The 18,941-nt window shown below is 41.9% G+C and overlaps 1 protein-coding gene across 2 annotated transcripts in view; it reads left to right on the top strand.

The window, feature by feature from the left end:
* efna3b (ephrin-A3b) overlaps positions 1–17,493 on the top strand; it is a 58,864-nt gene extending 41,371 nt beyond the window's left edge. Inside the window, exons 1-5 of one of the 2 annotated variants that reach the window (XM_044034847.1) lie at positions 7,936–7,979; positions 8,416–8,708; positions 9,800–9,865; positions 10,897–10,974; positions 16,490–17,493. In XM_044034847.1, coding sequence (XP_043890782.1) covers positions 8,438–8,708; positions 9,800–9,865; positions 10,897–10,974; positions 16,490–16,608 — 534 coding nt within the window. In that variant the 5' untranslated portion in view covers positions 7,936–7,979; positions 8,416–8,437 and the 3' untranslated portion in view covers positions 16,609–17,493. Of the gene's footprint in view, positions 1–7,935; positions 7,980–8,415; positions 8,709–9,799; positions 9,866–10,896; positions 10,975–16,489 lie in introns of those variants that run through there. The other variant, XM_044034846.1, reaches the window with a different exon arrangement.
* Positions 17,494–18,941: the final 1,448 nt, after the last annotated feature.

Raw genomic sequence — 18,941 nt, forward strand, 5'->3', positions numbered from 1 at the left:
CATGTGCAGGAGAACATGCTCGTCGTGTCCATAATGGCTCTGGAGTGTGTCTGCTGAACGGGCCTCTTTGTGAGAGCAAGACAGCTCGGTTCAAAGGGCTAATAACGCCTGCCATTAGGTCTCGTGCTGCTGCTGCTGCTGGTACACTCACTCTCACACTACATGGTCAATATTCACAGGCTGAGAGGAAGAAGAGACGGGGTGAGGATGATGGATGGGGGAGGAAGAAGAAGAGGAGGAGGGGAAAGAGGGAGTGTCTGAGAGCAATAGAGAGAAGTGAGACAAGAGCAGTGAAATGAGGCAAACAAAGGAGAAGATGTAAGAAAAGGGTGGAAACGGAGGGGAAAAAGAGATTTGGAGAACTCGCTGCCTTGTGTTGTGGGATCATGCCAAACTGTGTGTGAGGCTGCCTGGCAAGACAGCCTGTAAGCTGTAAAACTTTGATCAATTAGCAATGATGAACCATCGGTCTGTGGGACAGGTGTGTGTGTGTGTGTGTGCGTGTGTGCGTGTGTGTCGTGGCCTTGAGAGAAGGCAGCATATTCCAGTCTGTTGGACTCACTCTAGACAGGTATTGATTTCAATGGGGAGAATTTAGAACCTATTCAACCACTAAACACCACACCTCCCCCACTTCTCTCTCTATCACACACACACACACACACAGTGGTGATATGATGGAGTGACAAACGGCAGAAAACAACGAAAAGTGAGAGAAGCTGTAAACAGAGCAACGGCGGTGCTGCGATGATTCAGTGATGACGTGGAATTCACTTTTAACCACTATTACGTGGCGTGTAGCAAACGTACGTATGCACAAATGCTTCTTATAAGAAAATCAAGAGGGTCAGGTGGAGAGAAAGAGTGATTAGGAAGAAGAGGACGGAGTCGGAGTGACACCCGTTTGTTTGATGAGAGCCTCAGTCGAACCACACATCGCCGGGTGTCTCCGTTCACAGGAGGTGCTATTCAATTATAAGGTGCGCTCTCTTGGCTGATTGGAGTCCTCCTGGAACAATGTTAGCATCTCTGTACTGAACTGAGGTGGGATTACGGATTCAGGCCTCCGGAGGCAGGGTGGCTTTTACGTGGTGATTGGCAATGATTTGTAACGCTGCAGGACAGGTTTTAATCCCGTCCAACCTTGTGCCCATCAAAAGTGTCTCCTTTGATTTCTTTAACCTTGATTTGGTTTTTTGGCAGTCTCACTGTTACACACACACACACACACACACACACACACTTCTAGCCCCCTGTGCTACCCAATCAGCCACCTGCGTTCTTGTCCTGTTGATCACGGGGTAGTTATTTAGTGGTGTGTCCAAAGTGGCCCGAAGGATTTCTAATTAAAGTCATTCAAGGCTGTGTGAGGGAAAAAAGATAAAAAGAAGACGCACAAGTCACAGTAGTAGTAGATTGGATTAGATTTGTGCTTTAAAGATAATATGAATGTCTGCTCACTGTCAAAAATGGCTATTGTGATGTTTTTTCACATATAAAAATGTTGTTTACACTGAAGTGGAACATTGATAACGTGAACCGTGTGTGGGTTTTTATACTTAATTATAAAGCAGCTGGGGAGCAGTGGGTGGAGTGGTGTTCTAACTAAAAGGTCCAGGGTTGGATTCCTTTCTTCTTCATGACGTTGTGTCCCTGGGCAAGGCACTTAACCCCCAGCTGCTCCTGGCAGTGTGTCGGTAGCTCTTTAGTAGGTGTGATTTGTGTGTGATATGCATATACAGTGGATGTATGCGTTTACTGCAGTGTAAACTGCTTTTAAGTGGTTAATCAAAGCTAGAAAAAGCATTATATAAACACGTATAATTACCGTTCCAACTGTGCTGTGGAGGAAGCTGCTCGCTGGAATATGTTTTCACAGAATTTGTGCACTCTTAGTCAGAAGTCGGTAATTGCATTTATTAGCGTAACTGTTCTAAAGATAAACGTGCTTTTGCATCTTGTCAAAGTCGTTTATTGAAAGGCTTTTTCACTCAGCATGTGAAGCACTTGTTCATCACCTATGGCTTCGTACTGATCGAGTGTCACAGTGAGCGCTGACAGAGTGAGAGCGTGCCAGCATGCAGCAGCTAAATGGAATTAGGCCCGACTTGTTTTTGTTGTTCCTACGCGTTTTCACGTTGATAAAAGTGGACTCTGCGTGTGTTATGTCACAGACATTTGGAGGAAAGAAAGGTCAAACATTGCTCGACCGCATCCCTTTCATGCGTGGTTTCCATGGCGATGTGCAAGGTCACTGATGAGATTAGTATATAACTTTACTGTAAAGATGCATTTTTCTGCATTTTCTGACCTGCACTGAAATGGAGCTTAAATGACGTGCCTCAGTAAGAATCTGTAATATATCCCACTGAGAGCACACACTTTTTTTGGGGGGGTGGGGAGGAATTATTTTTTAAAACATAGTCACAGATGACAGCCCAATGGTCGACAAAGGTCTGGGCACACAAGATTTATTGTGTGTAATAAAGTGACCCTGTAATAATAAAGCATTACATTGACCTCTGTGCGCTTTGCTTCAAAAAAACATGTTATTTTTCTAGGATGAATAATTAAATAAATAGAAAACATGCTCTAACAGTCATACATGTAGGGCATGGCATAAATCTTTTCAGCTTTTGCAGTGGCCTTTTGTTAAATATATGTATATATATATATATATATATATATATATATATATATATATATATATATATATATATATATATATATATATATATCTTCCGTCCAACCAGCTAAAAATAAAAGGAATGATTTCTGTTCCGTTCACAGTGTTTTATTCATACAAGGCCAGTCAGATAATAGTGGAACAGGGGGTAAGTTTGTGGCATTATGACTGATTTATCTAGTTAGTGTGTGTGTGTGTGTGTGTGTTACTCTCTCTGTACTCTCTGATGTGATTTTATAGTAGCGACATTGATCCAGGCCCACTTTGATCTTGCTCTTAGCTGTTGCGTTGTCTTGCTCCCTCCTGCTATCGCGCTCCACTCCCTGGTGTCCACACTCCGCAGCTTTTAACCCTGACCAGCCCTCGTCTCGTCCTATAAAACCTCCTCTGGTTTGTCTCTGTCGTCCCTTCACTGTATCGCTCTGGTGGATCCGATGGCGTTCCTGTTCTTATGCCTTTTTCTTTTGGTGCATGCTCCGCTTCCTCCTCTGGCTGCACGCGGCATATATCACTTATGTAAGAGGAAATTAGAGGGGATACGGCGGCAGCCGAGGGGTGAGGTATGAAAAGAGAGCAGAGGGCAGCAGCACACCATGACATCTCATAAGCTGCTACACCTCTGTGTCTCTCCATCCATCTTCATTTTAGTGCTGAGGGAGCATTAGAATCCAATAAAGTCCAATATCAGGGCAGTGAGGGCCACACGGCTGGTTGTAGTGGTTAGCACTCTTGCCTTTGCAGCAAGAAGACTCGGGGTCTGCAAGAGACCAGAGTCTTTGTGCATGCAGTTTGCATGTTCTCCTCGTGTGTGTGTGTTTTCTCCAGGTTCTCTGGTTTCCCTTCCACAGTCCAAAAACATGCAGATTTAAGGAGATTTTAGATGAATTGGATTCTCTAAATTCACTGTAGTTGTGAGAGTGAATGGTTGTTTGTCTCTCCGTCGCCCTGTGATGGACTGGCGACCTGTCCAGTGTGTGATTAAGTGATAGAAGATGAATAGTTGGATCAAAACAGTGAAAAGAAAAAATCCCTCTGAAAGCCCCTAAATTAAATTAAAATATTTATTATATATATATCTTGGACTGAATTTACACACAGATGATTAGACATGAAGTTTAAGTGATGACCATTAAGTTGATAGAAATGTGTAATCGTTTGTCTGTGCCATTTTGCATAAAAATATTATAGACTTTAAGTAGAACTGGAAGATATCAAAGTACAACATTCTAATATCATGATAAAAGGGAAGATTTATTTTTGCACCTGAGTTATATTCAAAGAAACCAGTAACAATAGAAATATTCATATACAACATACAAAGCATTAACATTATATTGATGTATTGAGCCTTTATACTGATATTGAAGACAGTTGTGTTGTGATATATACTGTTATTGAATACTACTTGCCCTACTTTAAAGTATTCTAATAGGGTTGGTCAGTATGAACATTTTAAAACTGCCTCCAGATTTTACTGTGGCATACGTTATTACCGTTACTATGTTGTATCGTTAAACACAGAAGAATTGCCAAAATAAATTCATTTTAAAAGTAAAAGTAAATAAAGGCGGCAGCATCAGCAGCAGCAGCACAACTTATACTATCCACTGGTTTATTTTTAGGACCTATCAACATATATTATAATTACCCCCAGAATGTACATTTTCATATTTTTACTACCGCCTCTGCTTCTGCTCGATCCTCATGGTGCAGATGTAACCCGATGCCGCACACCACCTTTTTTTTTTTGTGGGGGGGGGGGAGTTGCACATCTGCCTCCCTCGTCTGCAGCGTGGCCACTGCACCTGCGGCTTGTCCCTCCAGTCTCACCGTCTTTGTCTCGGCCAAAGCAGCATCATCACTCACACTCTCCACGGTACGCGGGTCCAGGAAGTTGCATCATTGGTGCGCCGGCTTGCCTTTTTCTATTTGGCCTCCTGCTTGGCAACAATTCCGGCTTTTATTGACTTTGTCAACCCGGCGTCCTCGTCTGACACAGCAAAGTTGTTTTTTTCTTTGACACTGAGTCGCTTGATGTGCAGATTGCCATTGTTTTTCTTTTTGTCTTCTGTGAAGAAGAAGCGTCCCCACACAGACAAACACTCATACTTAGATATTAAATAAGGTGTATTTAATCTTCGATATAGTCAGTTTTATGACAACGGTGAAACAGATTTATATTCACCCTAACCCTAACATACAGATATATACAGCCAACATGCACATACAATTAAAGAAATAGCTTCACTCTGCCATAAAATGCAATAAATTACATGAATTAAAAAAAAATGTATGCTTGAATCTGACAACACAATTATAGTCCAATTACAGTTGAGTTAAATCAGCACCTCTCTGACACACTAACACTGTTACTTTAAAGTTATGAACTTATTAACTCGCCATGTAGAACCGTACGTGATTTCTAATTCAGATAAGAGACAGAGTGTGTGCACAGTTACATACAGGATCATTACCATGAGCCCTGGGGACCGCTATATTCCACGCCATCCCAGACACACACTGTGTTTGATGTGAGAACTCCATTCAATTGAGAATGAGATTCATTTTAGTTTTATCGTGTCATTTATGAGGATATAAGGGCTCTTGTTTTTAGTAAAATGTCCACTTTCTGTGCTGATTTCCTTGCATGGACGACTTGAGTCGTGCTGCAGTAAAGGAAGCTTTACTTTTCTTTTTTATTGCCAGGCCTGAGAAAGAAGGCAGAATTTTCTATTTAGAATCCAAATTGCATCAGATAATTTTCTTGTTGGGATTCAGTGTAATAATGTAATGTCAGTTTTTGTGTCCTCTTAATCAACCACTTATGTGCATGACATGAACATAAAATAATAATCAACTGGTCAGTTAAATAAAGTTGAAGTAGAATCTGACCCTCGCCGTATGGGACGGTCTTTCTTTCCATTCTTCACAATCCATGCACTATAAAAGTATTTAATGGTGACTTTTACTCTACGTTTAGATTATTATATTGAAACAGTCTGCATTTTGTAATTACAGTGAGCGTATACATATGTTTTATTGGATTGCAATAACTTGTACTGAGATGTATTCATTTCTTTACAATAATGCATTAAAAGCACAGGGCTTGGTCAGCTCACAACACTAATATAATAATAAAAGGCGTCCTGAGCAAACCTCTGCACATGGTTGGCCATGCAAGTTAGACTCTGTTATTTCAGATTAAAGTCCAACGGAACTTTCTGCAGCTGCAAAATCACTGTCATTTTCGAATAAGAGGATTAAAAATAATACTTTTGACATGTTATTGATCATATCTGATTATCCACAGTTGTAAATGAACTTGTTTTGGTCTTATGATCATTGTTAAAGATTCTAATGTGTTTGTCACATTTTGGGAAATCATTCTTTTTTTTTTTATGTTTTGAAAAAAGTGAGGGATGACTGTGAGAATCCTGTAAGAAGTGATTTGCCCTTTCAGATTACTGAAGATGCTCTAAAGGTGTCCTCACCCTCATTTTCACTCTTTCTCTTTCCACCATTATGCCTCATCTTGAGTTTGTGCTTTTCTTTGCTCTCGTAAAAACTCTCCAACTGCCTCTCTCTCTTTTTTTTTTTTTCCTTCTTTTTTTTCTGGATGTTCAGTTTCTGGCTCTCACTACTCTTTTGCTCAATTTGCATTTCCACCTCCCTGGTGGAACCAAAGTCATCCCTCACAAGTATTATTTTTCTCTCACCCTCCAGATCTTTCTCTCTGCTTTGCATTCCCTATAAATATAGTTCCCTTGAAGCTTTTTACGATTGTTTTCTACTGCTAATACCAGCGGAAGTCAAGTAAATCTCCTCTGCAGGCTAGTAAATGATGTAATGAGAGGAGGGGAGAGGAGAGGAGAGGAGAGGAGGGCAGAGAGTTAAGGATGTCGAACAATTAATCTTGCGTTCATGTTGCTCTGAAATGACTCTTAAGAGTGAGATGGAGAGCAGGGAGAATAAGAGGGATTTGAGGAGAGTGGTAAGAAATGATGGAGAGTGGGAGACATTGGGAACAGTGTTTCGATCTTCATTTAATAATTGAATAATAATCTCCCTGGAGACATGACCTAGAACTGGCAAAAAAAACAAAAAAAAACGAGAGAGGAAGCGTCAGGCTGAGGATGACACACTGCTGCCCCCTTGTGGTTTTACCGTGTCACCACTAGGACAGTTGAGTGCATGTGGTGTGTGTGTGCTCATCGATGTGTGTATGATTTACAACTGCAACCTGTCTCTGTCACACAGATATGGGTCTGTGTCTGTGATGGAGAGAAAAAGATGGCTTTTGGATGTCAGGAAAGAATCTATTTCACTTTGTCACACAAACTACACACACACACACACTGAGAGACACACACATCTGTACCCACACATACCCAGAATCAGACCTTATCTTCCTGTCAGGCTGAGTCTTTTTTAGGTTTGACACTGATATATGAGCTCTGGCGGAGGAGAAACGTAGCCAGGACGTTGACGGCTGACTTGAGCGCAACGCTGTGCTCGGGTTGATGTACGAGCACTGGGGTTAGGGGACAACGCTACACTGATACCAGGAGAAGGAGCTGTGGCCCTGGAGCCTTGAGCCCATACAGAAAAGTCACAAATACACAAACACACACACACACTCACACACAAACAAAGATCTGTTTGACCCTGGGTGCACATTCAAGCACACAGCATCTGAAATACAACACATCATGCAGCAATGACACATGCTGAGTAAATGCAAAAGTGTGTGTGTGTGTTTTCATGTGTGTAAGAGGAGGTGGTAATAATAAATTCAGTAATAGTAATAGGAGTCATTTACTAACTTTATTTTATTTATTTATTATTTTTCAATAACATTTATGAACCGCTATTTTATGTGTTCAATGTTTAGTTTTGGCATTGTTTTTATTTTAAATATATCAGCACTTGTTGAGTGTCTCACTAAATGTTCATTTTAGTGACACAATTGTGTGTATCCCTATCAAACTTGTGTGCGTTTATGTCTGTAGGTGGCTGTGAGGACAACCTGAGCTCTTTGTTAAGACATTGTTGTCTGGTCCTCTGGTCCATGACTTAGTATTTAGGGTTAGACTTGTAAGTTGTGTTGCTTAAGGCATGTTTTAGATGTCGCCCGCCGACAACACACCTGATTCAAATGAATGACTGATTATCAGGCTTTTGCAGAGCTCGGTAACGAGCTGATTTGAATCAGGTGTGTCGGAGCAGATCTAAGACAGGCAGGACAGTGGGTGTGTGAGGACCAGGACCAGGACTGGGACACACTGGGTTAAGGGTAAGGTGTGAGGGAATGCGTTATGTTTCTGAATGTTCTCACAAGACTGTGTTTGTTTTTTTTGTGTGTGTTTCCGGCATATAAACATTGACCTTGTCAGGACCAGTAGTCCTCAAGTAGACCAAAACCTGGGCAGAACCTAATCTCTGGGGAACTCTGAAGCGTTAAGTTGGTTTGGTTGGGGTAGTAGTTAGGTCACGGTTATGGTTAGGCATTGACTAGTTATGGGAAAGGTTAGAAATAGTGCTTTGTTTAGGCTGGCGTAATGACTGGAGGTTAGTGCAGTGTCCTAAGAAGAATCTGTGTGTGTGTGTGTGTGTGTGTGTGATTTGTTTATAAAAGTCATGATTGTAATCAACAAAGGTGAAACATGTTGTTATGTTTGTTGTACCACTTTGCAGTCGTGTTAATTCCGGCCTTGTTTATGTGTTTCCAGTTTGCGCAGGGAGGGCTACACGATGCAGGTGAACGTCAACGACTACCTGGACATCTACTGCCCTCATTACAACGACAGCCAACGCATCGTTGGCACCGGGGAGCAGTATGTCCTCTACATGGTCAGTTACCGTGGTTACAGGTACTGCGACCCCAACCTGGGCTTCAAGAGGTGGGAGTGTAACCGGCCTCATGCTCCCCACGCGCCCATCAAGTTTTCTGAGAAGTTCCAGCGCTACAGCGCCTTCTCACTGGGATACGAGTTCCACGTTGGACAGGAGTACTACTACATCTGTGAGTGCACTCACACCACTGACCGATATTGTGTCAAAACATGTATATACAGTATTATGTGCTAGTGAAAAGAAAAGGGGTGATAAATGTTTTTTTTTTTTGTTAAAAGAGGGCTTTTTATTATTATTTTTAAATTGATTTTGCCAAAGTTTGTCCTCAGGTAATTCCTAGTTGACAAATGACTACTTCACGTCTCGTCGTATCACACACACACACACACAGCAGTGGGACAGGCTCATCCATTTGTGTTGATTGCTAATCAAGTTAAGTCACAACACCATGTGCCAGTGTGACACAGTATAAGTAATGAACTTTGACGCCGCTTCAGACATAAGATAAATGCTCCTTTTTTGCATTAAATGACTATTTAACGAGTACTTCAATCTATTCACAGTTTAACATTCAGCATTTAACCTTCACCACTTGGGAAAACGTCTCCAGAAAGTTGATACGCTCTGCACCAGCAAGATCAAACGGCTGCTTGAAGCTCACAACAAAGACTTTTGGTTGTTCATACAGCCAGTTAAATTTGCCTCTCAAGGAAAATACGCTTAAGATCAATGATAGGTCGATGTAACCACACTTTTGTATTTTTCAGCTTAAAAATGTCCCGTTTTTGTATTTATATTAATTACAAGAAAATGCAAGGATTCATTTTTAGACTGTTTATATTATCTGTGTTTCTCCAAAACATTGATAACAAGAGAATAAAACAGTTGGGATACAATACTGTCCATACTGTATAACGCATGTTTATATTCAGTATGTGATTAAAATACTTTTGCCTACAGCTGAGAGTTTTAGTTGCTCTTCAGGAAGTCTGGGAATAAGTTGAACTGAATTGTTTTGCATGAAAAACAGCAGCTGAAGTGACACATTTTAATGATTACACATTTGCTCTTGTCACAATTCATATTGTTATTCAGTGTTTTTGTGTTATAAAAGTATATCACATGTGTGTTGCAGGTATAGGACAGAGGGAAATGGGTGGCAATAGTTAGTGTGGGGGAGGACAACTCTGTGTCCCACTCAAACCATATTTGGACACAAATCTTGCACGATTTTAATCAGTTGTCCATTTTGTCTCACAGCCACGCCCACACATCACCACGGCCGCAGCTGTCTGAGACTACGAGTGTACGTCTGCTGCTCCACGGGTAAATGTTCCACTTTGTGCACGTGTGTGTAATGTGTGACCTGTAATGTGAAGCTTGCTCCCACACCTGGATGTGGACACAGTTGCTCTCCACATCTGGCAGGTCAGACCCAGGGCTCCTACAATCACGCTCACGCGTGTCCTCATCGCAGCTGCATACAGATGCATATTCAACATAAATAAAGCCCAAAAGAGGCAGCGCTATTAATACTCCTGCTGAGTTTCCCCCTGCAGCATTTTCACTCACATAACAGAACCTCCCTATGTTCGTCTTTTCCTTTCCTTCTTTTCCCCACTGCTGTCTCTTCCTCTGTCCTTGCTCCATAGCAGCAGAGACGAGCAGATATGGCTTTGAAAGCTCTCCTCTCCTCTCTCCTCTCTCCTCTCTCCTCCTCACTCCCTGTCAGAATCATTTTATTCCAGTATGCGGTCAGTGGGTGGCTGTGTGTGTGTAGTGTTAACCTCTCACTTGCACCCCTGCCTTCCTTCAGTCTCTTGACCCTGACTCTCCCTCTCACTCTCTTTCACACACAGACAGACACACTCACACTCACACACACACACACTCACTCACTCACAAACACTCTTTGATCCCTGGCCTGTCCGGTCCTTTTAACTTCCACAGTCCTGTAGTATTAACCTCTCCTCCTCTCTCACCCCCACCCCCAACTCGATTGCTCTCTATCCATTTTCACACACACACACACACACACACACACACACTGCCTCTGCTCTGTTCAGTTTGATCTGCCTCTCTGCCCCCTCTCTCGCCTCCCCTCTCTCCCTCTCTCCCAGGCTTCTGCTGATGTTATGACTTGTCAGTCTTTTTTTTTTCTTCTTTTTTAACCTTACACCATTGCCTGGCTGCTCTTTTGCACATTTCACTCAAATGTCAAGTTGGATGTAATTAAACTCCTTTGGTTTGGAGCAATGGTTTAGCCTCTACTCCCTCACTCTTCACCTCCCTTTTTTTATTTTTTAAATCTTACTCACTCGCCTTTTTCTCTCTCTGTCTCTCTGTCTCTTTTTCAGTCTCTGACGTGGATGATGAGCCAGAGCCCACAGAACCAGACTACACACTTAGACCAGGCCTAAAAATTGATGACATTGGTGAGTCACACACGCACACTCACTCACACACACACAGTGTTGTGTAAGTGGGGATCCACCGTATGTCTGGAGTCACAAAAACATATCAGATCACGTTAGTCTCATATGATGATTAAAAGCATATGATTCATGCTGTGTCATGTGGGCCAATTGCAGGGTAATTATTTTTCTTTTATTTATACTTGTCATGTGATCGTTAAACCGCTCAAAACAACTTTCCATATCTACCTTCCCCGTCTTTGGCACAAAGCCCGTAGCCCATTAGTTCCATCTGAAGTTTTGAAACATTAAAAACTGATCATAAATACTAAAAAGGATATTAAACTGCTGATGCAGCTAAATAATACCGTATTTCAAATCCAAGTCAGCAATTACTGAGTTCTAATGGTTCCGTATGTAAGAATTTGTTCAGGAACGGAAAGCTTTCTTGGTAAGTGCTGGTTGTTCGTCGTGTTGTTGTCATTCAGGACTCCACAACAGAATGACTGTTTAAATGACAAGAATTCATATTATACAAGTACACATTCAAGGCTTATTCTAAAGCAATTATGCACAAACATAACATATTCCACTTCTACTAATAAACCCTCATGAATGGTAGAAGTTGAGTATAATAAATGGCAGATATGAGATTGTCATCATGTACTTCTTACTGTGTGTTGTGTTACAACGATCACGCGCCACAGAATAATTATTGAACAACTGTCGTGTGACAAAATGACATTGTTAATCGAGTTGAAATATTAGTTTGACGTAATAACACATCTATTGTTTTGTGTTTCATGTCATTTAGTCACACAATAGATTTGAATTTGTGTCAACACTCGTGGACTTGTGGGTATAAATCAGAATTTTTTAGCCTGTGTTAGCCTGTAAAATGTGCTGCAGTGTTGCTAATACTGTATGTGCACACACCTGAAAACATGTGTAATCGATCTGTGTTCTCATCAGCGAATGACTGCAGGTCATACGAGCTTGTTGAGATCCCTCTCTCTCTCACACCGCCCCTACATCCTTCTTTCATCTCTTTTCTCTTTCACTCCATCTTCTTCCTCCATGCCCTCCTCATCCTCCCACCCTCCAATTCCCATCCTCCCTTTCTCCTCCTGGAGCAGAAGTTGAAACGCAGTGGAGGGGAAAACCACTAAAACTCAGTTTATTCACCTTTTGATGTGTGAAATTGAGTTTTTGCCTCTCTTAACATTACCTTTTTTTTTTTTTCAAAATCATATACATTTTTAAATTCCATACAATGCATTATAGCTACCACAGTGATGTGAAATATATGAAAAAATATAATAAAATACAAATTAGGCTGTGTTTGTTAACGTTTTCTCACTTTAATACTAAAACAAATGAAAGAGTTAATTAGTTCACCGGCACTATTACTGTACTTTTCCAGCTAATTCTCCTAAATGCATAGTAAATACAAAGGATGCTCATTACAATAACATAAAAGATTCAGTTTAACCCAAACTGTGTGCAATACACAAGTAATTACGAGCAGGCGAAGATAATTTCCACAGAAGAATTGAATAATTAATTGAAAAAAAAAGTACATGGAACTACTGTGAATATGTAGTGAATGGCTAACACAATAGCAGGACACAAATCACCAGCGCTCCTGTGGGTCATTTTCACCTGTAGTGCTGTGTTGCCAATTAAATTAATTGGATAACCCAAGTGGTGCTGGAGGAAGTGAGGGAATCAGCGGGGAACTGTGAAATGAAGTGAAAACAAAGAAGCAGTGCAGTTTTTCTATTCCCCGCCCTCATTCTCAGTCTCCCCGCCGCCGATTAGACTCATCACATCATAGTTTTAATTACTGCTATTCATATTTCACATCAGCACATTCACACAACCACAAGGCCACGCGCAAGAAAACGGCTCCGTTGGAATCTGCCCGATTGCCATGTCTGAAAATAACTGAAGTGAATGTTGCAGAGTCATACTGTAAAACTCTCTCCCTCTCTCTCTGTCCTCCACTGCTCACAGTTTATTTCCTGGGCACTGCCTTATTCAATCAGTGTCTACAGCTCAACAGTGGTTCCCTCCAGAATACGGCCTCTAGTATTAGATTTCATTTAGATCTCATTTACAACATGGAACGGTGCGAGCAGCTCCCCGTGCAGCCATGTGATTACTGATGGCTTTCAGTGGGAGGATACTCATTTACCAAGCCTGTTGGCTCAGGTTACCGCATCTGACGATCAGGTCTGGCCATTAGTGGAGAAATCAGAAGCTTTTCCTTTAATGGGGTTTATTGTAGCAATTACCACTCCTTTAAGCGATAGTGTGTTTGGTGCACTTTGCCTGCAACATCAGGTCGGATATCAGGGTTCGAACAAAAACACAAAAGCTATTCACAGTGCTGTAATCTGTCTTTCTGTAGTACTGTGAAAATGTCTACGTTTTTATGTCGGACAAATTCTGTGATCATTGGAGGTTTGGATTGGAATGTTACGAGTGAGAAGTGAAAGCCATGTTTGTGGAATCTTCAAGCATGTCCTGAATAAACCAGGGTCGTACTATTTTTCAAAATAGGTCCAGACAGCTCACGTGATGACTGCAGAGTTGTGCTTTCCTCACTCACATTCTGATCACATGAGCACCTTTTTTACAGCCTGTGCTGAGTGAAGTTTTTTCACATAGTAAAAGTTTTTGGATTGTATCGGGTTTTATGATTTCATTATCTGATAACCAAATCTTGGGATCGTTATCAGTATCGGACCATTACCGACACTGGATATCGTATTGGCTAATACCTCGTGGTAACTGCTTTTTATACACTCTTGGATTTTTGTGGGACAGCCTTTAGGTTTGATAATGATGCACAGCTTTGATGTAATGTCACAGCATTTATTTTTAATCTAATGTTGTGCACATTTTTTACCTCGATCTTGTGTTAATGATGAGAGTTGGACCTCTGTGTTAAATCTTCCCAAAGATTTTCAGTGGGGTTAAAGTCTGAACTCAATCCATGTGTGAAAATGATGAGTCATGTTCCCCGAACTGTTCTTTCATAATTTAAGCCTGTTGAATCCTGGCATTGTCATGTTTAAATATGCCCCATAAACCGGTCATTCAGTATATTTAGGTCGTCAGCTGACCTTGGCCCTGGTCACATAACGTTGCTAAAGCAAGCCCAGATCATAACACTGCCCTCACAGGCTTGTATGGTTGGCACTAAGTGCACTAGGTTTTTATGGGCTGCTTTATTTCTTTTTAATTAATCATGTATAAATCTCCTGGAAAAATTAGCTGCACCGAGGAGGTTACATTTTTGGCTGTTTTTGTTTGTCTGTGTGTAACACCATGATTTCTATGTATATACACACACACATACTGTATATTAGGGGCTGAACAATTCATCAAAATGTAATCAAAATCGGCAAAATGTGTTTCAAATTGCCATTTTTGAAACATCATATCCTCCAGACTGAAGAAAACATCTTTATTTCTCACAGATCTGCACAAATATCAGACAGTAATTCCTTTGATTATGTTATTGAAGAGAAAATGAGAATAATTATGTAAAAATGACCATGCGTTCTCATATCGCAATCTAAGTAAAAACTAATCGCTATTAGATGTTTATTGAGAATGTTCAGCTCTAACATATACACTGTATATATTGACAGTGATCTTCATAAATGCTTTCTTCTCTAGTCAGGGATGTAGCAGTGGATCACCTCGCCCCATATTTAATGATAGAAAAATGACAGCACCTGTGTAATTATACCCCGTAAATGTTACGAATCTTATTTTCCAAGAAACCAGTTTAGAAATATAAAACCAGGAAATGTTTACTTGCCTTTGTTTGGGCAGCCAGTGTGTGTTCAAGTACATTCTGACAATTTGTCTTCATCGTGCACTCATTTTAAATGTCAAAGTCAGTTTACAGACTTACAACAGTGGTGTTTGTCTTTGTTTCTGGGTCCTTGATGAGAGATGTGCGTATGAATAGTGAGTCTATAAATAGTCTTTCGTGCCAGCGTCTTATTTCAACTTGTGTCTTTATGGTTAAATGTATGTAAATAAAATGAATTACATGAGGACACCACAAATTATGACTCTACCACACAGTTGTGAGTGTCAACAACAATTAATTTCAGTATTTATTACACACATTGTACGTCACTGACGTTAATGGCTATGCTGACAAACATGTACAGTCCTGTTCACACGCATGTGAGCAATGGCTTATCCTGAAAAGCAGTGCAGGACATTGTACACAGACATTTACCCTCACGAACACAATCAGAGACTAAAATATCTGCTTGTTCTTATCAACATGACATTCAGATTTCTTGACGCTTCACTCTCCTAATTATCTTTTGGAAACTGCCGACTTTTCTGCTCCAAAACGTGGCAGGTGCACACACACAAGTAGACGCATAAGGTCACATAAGGTCACAGCCCTCCTCCTGCATAAACACTGAGCCATAAAAGCACACTAATAATTATGTCTTCATCTGTGACGGTAAGTGAGAGACGGGGGCTGAGCGTAGGTGTGCAGGTGTGTGATGGGACGACGAGTGCGGCCACACACACACACACACACACACACACACACACACACCAGGACCAGTTGCGTGAGGTACTCGGCAGCAGTCCGCTGTTTGTGTTTGTCAAAAACCACATTCCGCCGTTCTGCGAGTGCCAAATTTACACCATGTCGCGACCCCCTCAGCTGCATGCACGGTTACAGAGCGCTCAAAGCATTTAACCTGCGCTCCACTGCTGCGTAGACCTCATTAGGTCATCCAGCAGAGCATACCAGAGGCAGCCATCTCTAAAACCAGGTGTCAGCCAGTCATTACTCTGCTGTCTGACCCCACAGAGCAGCTGGAAATACTGGGCTATTGTATACGGCGCTGAATGGAAACACTGAGAACATCCCGACTTTTACTTTGATGCCATTGAAACATAAATGCAGTAGTGACTTCTTTTTTTTCCTACAGACAGTAAATTGTGTCTCTGTCTGGTCTCCAGTCTCATTCATCAGGTGACTACAGAAGGTGGGTCTGTGCAGGCATGCAGAGAGCTGCCTTGTGGCTTGTGTTTTCACACATCAACCAGACATCAATGTTCAGTGTGTAAGCGTTGATAATACAGCTATTTTAGGACGCCACCAGGTGCACATGCTGCCCCAATGGGATGAGGTGTTTGAACGTAAATGTGTGTGTCTGTGTATGTGTATGTGTGTGACTGGCAATGTGTCACTTTATCAGAACAATGAGGGCTCTCTGATAACAGCTGCAGTGTGCGGTGACACTGCGGTTGTGTTGTGTTGTGTCTTTGTAGACGAGCCACATGTCAGTGGGAGTAGAGACTGTCTGTGCCGATAGCTGCTGTTTGTTCAGGCAGACTGGTCATCGGTGTGGAGACGCTCACATAAACTTGAACTCTTTTCAAGTCGAGTGACATTCCCTGATATCTGTGTGATGGATGGTAAATGAAGACGTGACTCTCAGTTGTCTCTCTCTCTCTCTCTCTCTCTCTCTCCCTCCAGATGAATTTAACCCCTTCATTCCCAAGGTGGAGAAGAGCGTCAGTGGGAGCAGTCCGTCCAGGGATCGCCTTCTCCTCACCGTGACGATGCTCCTCTCGGCCGTTCTGTTCATCTCCTAGCAACGGCCATTCCATCAGCGTCACCATGCCAACTAGCCTTGGGAGGCTGTACAGTATCAGTGGGTGGGAGAGGAAGGGGAGAGAGTGGAGGAGAGTTAAGATACAACAACTAGAGCAGGAGGCGAGAGAAGCAAGTCTCTGTAATGAGTTTGCAAGCATTACAGTGTGATTGTATGTGTGTGTGTGTGTGTGTGTCTGTACAGCTGTGTGTTTGTGTTGAAATACCTTCAGGCACACAGATTGGTTGACTGTGTGTGTATGTGTGTGTATGTGTGTATGTGTGTATGTGTCTTAACAGGCCACAGGTTGTGCTTGTTGGATCATGCACATCACAAAGAGCATTTATACAACTTGGGGGGTGTGGGTGTGGGGGTGGGGGAGTCCTGAAATAGTAGGGGAAGAGGGAAAGGCATCAAATCCATCCAAGTGCAAACCATTTGAGTACTCAACCCTGGATCTGATTGGCTAAAACACTTCCTTAGGGCTAGTTGCCATAGTTTCTTGCAACAAGACTTAAGCTGGACTCAAATGAACTGAATCAAATAGATTTCAGCAGAATTGAACTGAAATTGCCTTTTTTTTGTGTTGTTGTTGTTGATGTTATTGTTGTTGATCTCGATGCTGGGAACTCGCCCCCAGTTCACACGAGGGCAGTCGAAGGCAGCGGATGAACTGTGCGTCTCCTGTCTCAGCGACTGGTCAAAGGAGGAGATAGTCCACACACACACACATGCACACACACACACCCACCCGGGGGACCTCCGGGCGCCATCGCCACTCTGCTGTGTCATCCTGTGTTCACCATCAGTCTCTCGAAGACGGCAGCCCTGGACAGGGTCGGGGCGGGAGAGAGCATCTCAACAATGATTCATTTACTCAAGTCATTTGGGGGTAGGGGCGGGGGCGGGGGGGTGGAGCAAGGGAGGAGGAACTCAGACGTGCCATTGACACAAACAAACATAATTGTTATAAGTTGCTTTCTTTTTTTTTTCCTTTCTTTATTGTCTTTGAAGTTCTTGGTTTGTCCTCTATCATCTCCAAAGTCAACTAAAGCACACGATGGCTCCAGAGCAGCCATGGATACACTGAGCAATACAGTCCTCCTCTCTCCTCTCACTGAGCAGACCAAGGAGGAGGGACAGTCACTCACACGAGCGTCTACGGAGAAGAAGACACTCCCGACTGGTCCACGCTGGAGTAGCAAACGTGCTCTGCAATCTCATCTCTGTAAACTCATTTTGTCAGTTGCCACATGTGAACTGTTTTCTGTTACTGTGTGAGTCTGTTTGTGTGTGTGTGTGTGTGTGTGAGAGAGAATATTTGAAATGGTACTAACGACATGAAAACACATCGACATGCTGTTCATCCTTTGAGTATAAAAATGCAAAAATGTTTGAAAAAAAGTCACAAAAACACAACGAAAGCAACGAGTAATAACACACGGTGCAAACCAAGTGCTTAGGTGAGCGGGTACGGCAAATTCAGAATTCAAACAACTGTACCAGTCGGTTGCTTCAGGATGGCGTTTCCATAGCAACTAGCACCTTATTCGCCATGGTTACCCTGCCAATAATGGACTCTAGTAGGGCATGACTTACCATTGTAGCTGATAACAATGATTATGTGGTAATGAGGATGATTAAGACGGACTGTAAGCCGACTGTTGGCTGAGCAGGTCACACAGCACCTGTGTCAACGTCAAACTGGGACACAATGAAATTTCAATGTCTTAAAATTGCCGAGATGTAATGTGATGTAAGCCGTTTTGTTGTTTTTTTACAACATTTAAACTCTGTTTTCTTTTCTGTTACATTTGCTTGTTTGTGTAGAATTGTTTATCTGGAGTGTGGAGATGGGGGTTAAGTGGGCCGTATGTAAACTGGACTGCACTCTGTGAGTCTTTAAGCCAAGTCATTGTTCACAATTTAAGGTTATATTATCTTTTAGTCTAAAAACTATTGAAAAGTTTTGTTTCTGATCTTTTTTGGCAATTCTCTTGGCCCATTGTGGGACCTCATTAGAAGAAAATATTCAGCCGGTGCAAACTCAGCCGGTCATGTTGTCTGGTGCTCTGGAGGGAGCTTTTTACATTTTTAAAAGAAAATTACCCCGATTATGTCACCAGGGTTAACTTGGAAAGAAACCCTGTGTCACAAATGAAGAATTTCAGCAAGTACCATGTAACTTTATGAGTTCAGTTAATATTAACAAGTTGCAAAGACCGAAAGTTTGGGTTATTTAAGTCCCTGATTTATCAGTTTTTAATTCCATTTCATGAGAGAGCTCCAGTGTCAAAATGAAACCAGTTAGGATGCCATTATTTACTTTTCAGG

The sequence above is a fragment of the Solea senegalensis genome, linkage group LG9, assembly GCF_019176455.1.
Source record: "Solea senegalensis isolate Sse05_10M linkage group LG9, IFAPA_SoseM_1, whole genome shotgun sequence".
NCBI lineage: Eukaryota > Metazoa > Chordata > Actinopteri > Pleuronectiformes > Soleidae > Solea > Solea senegalensis.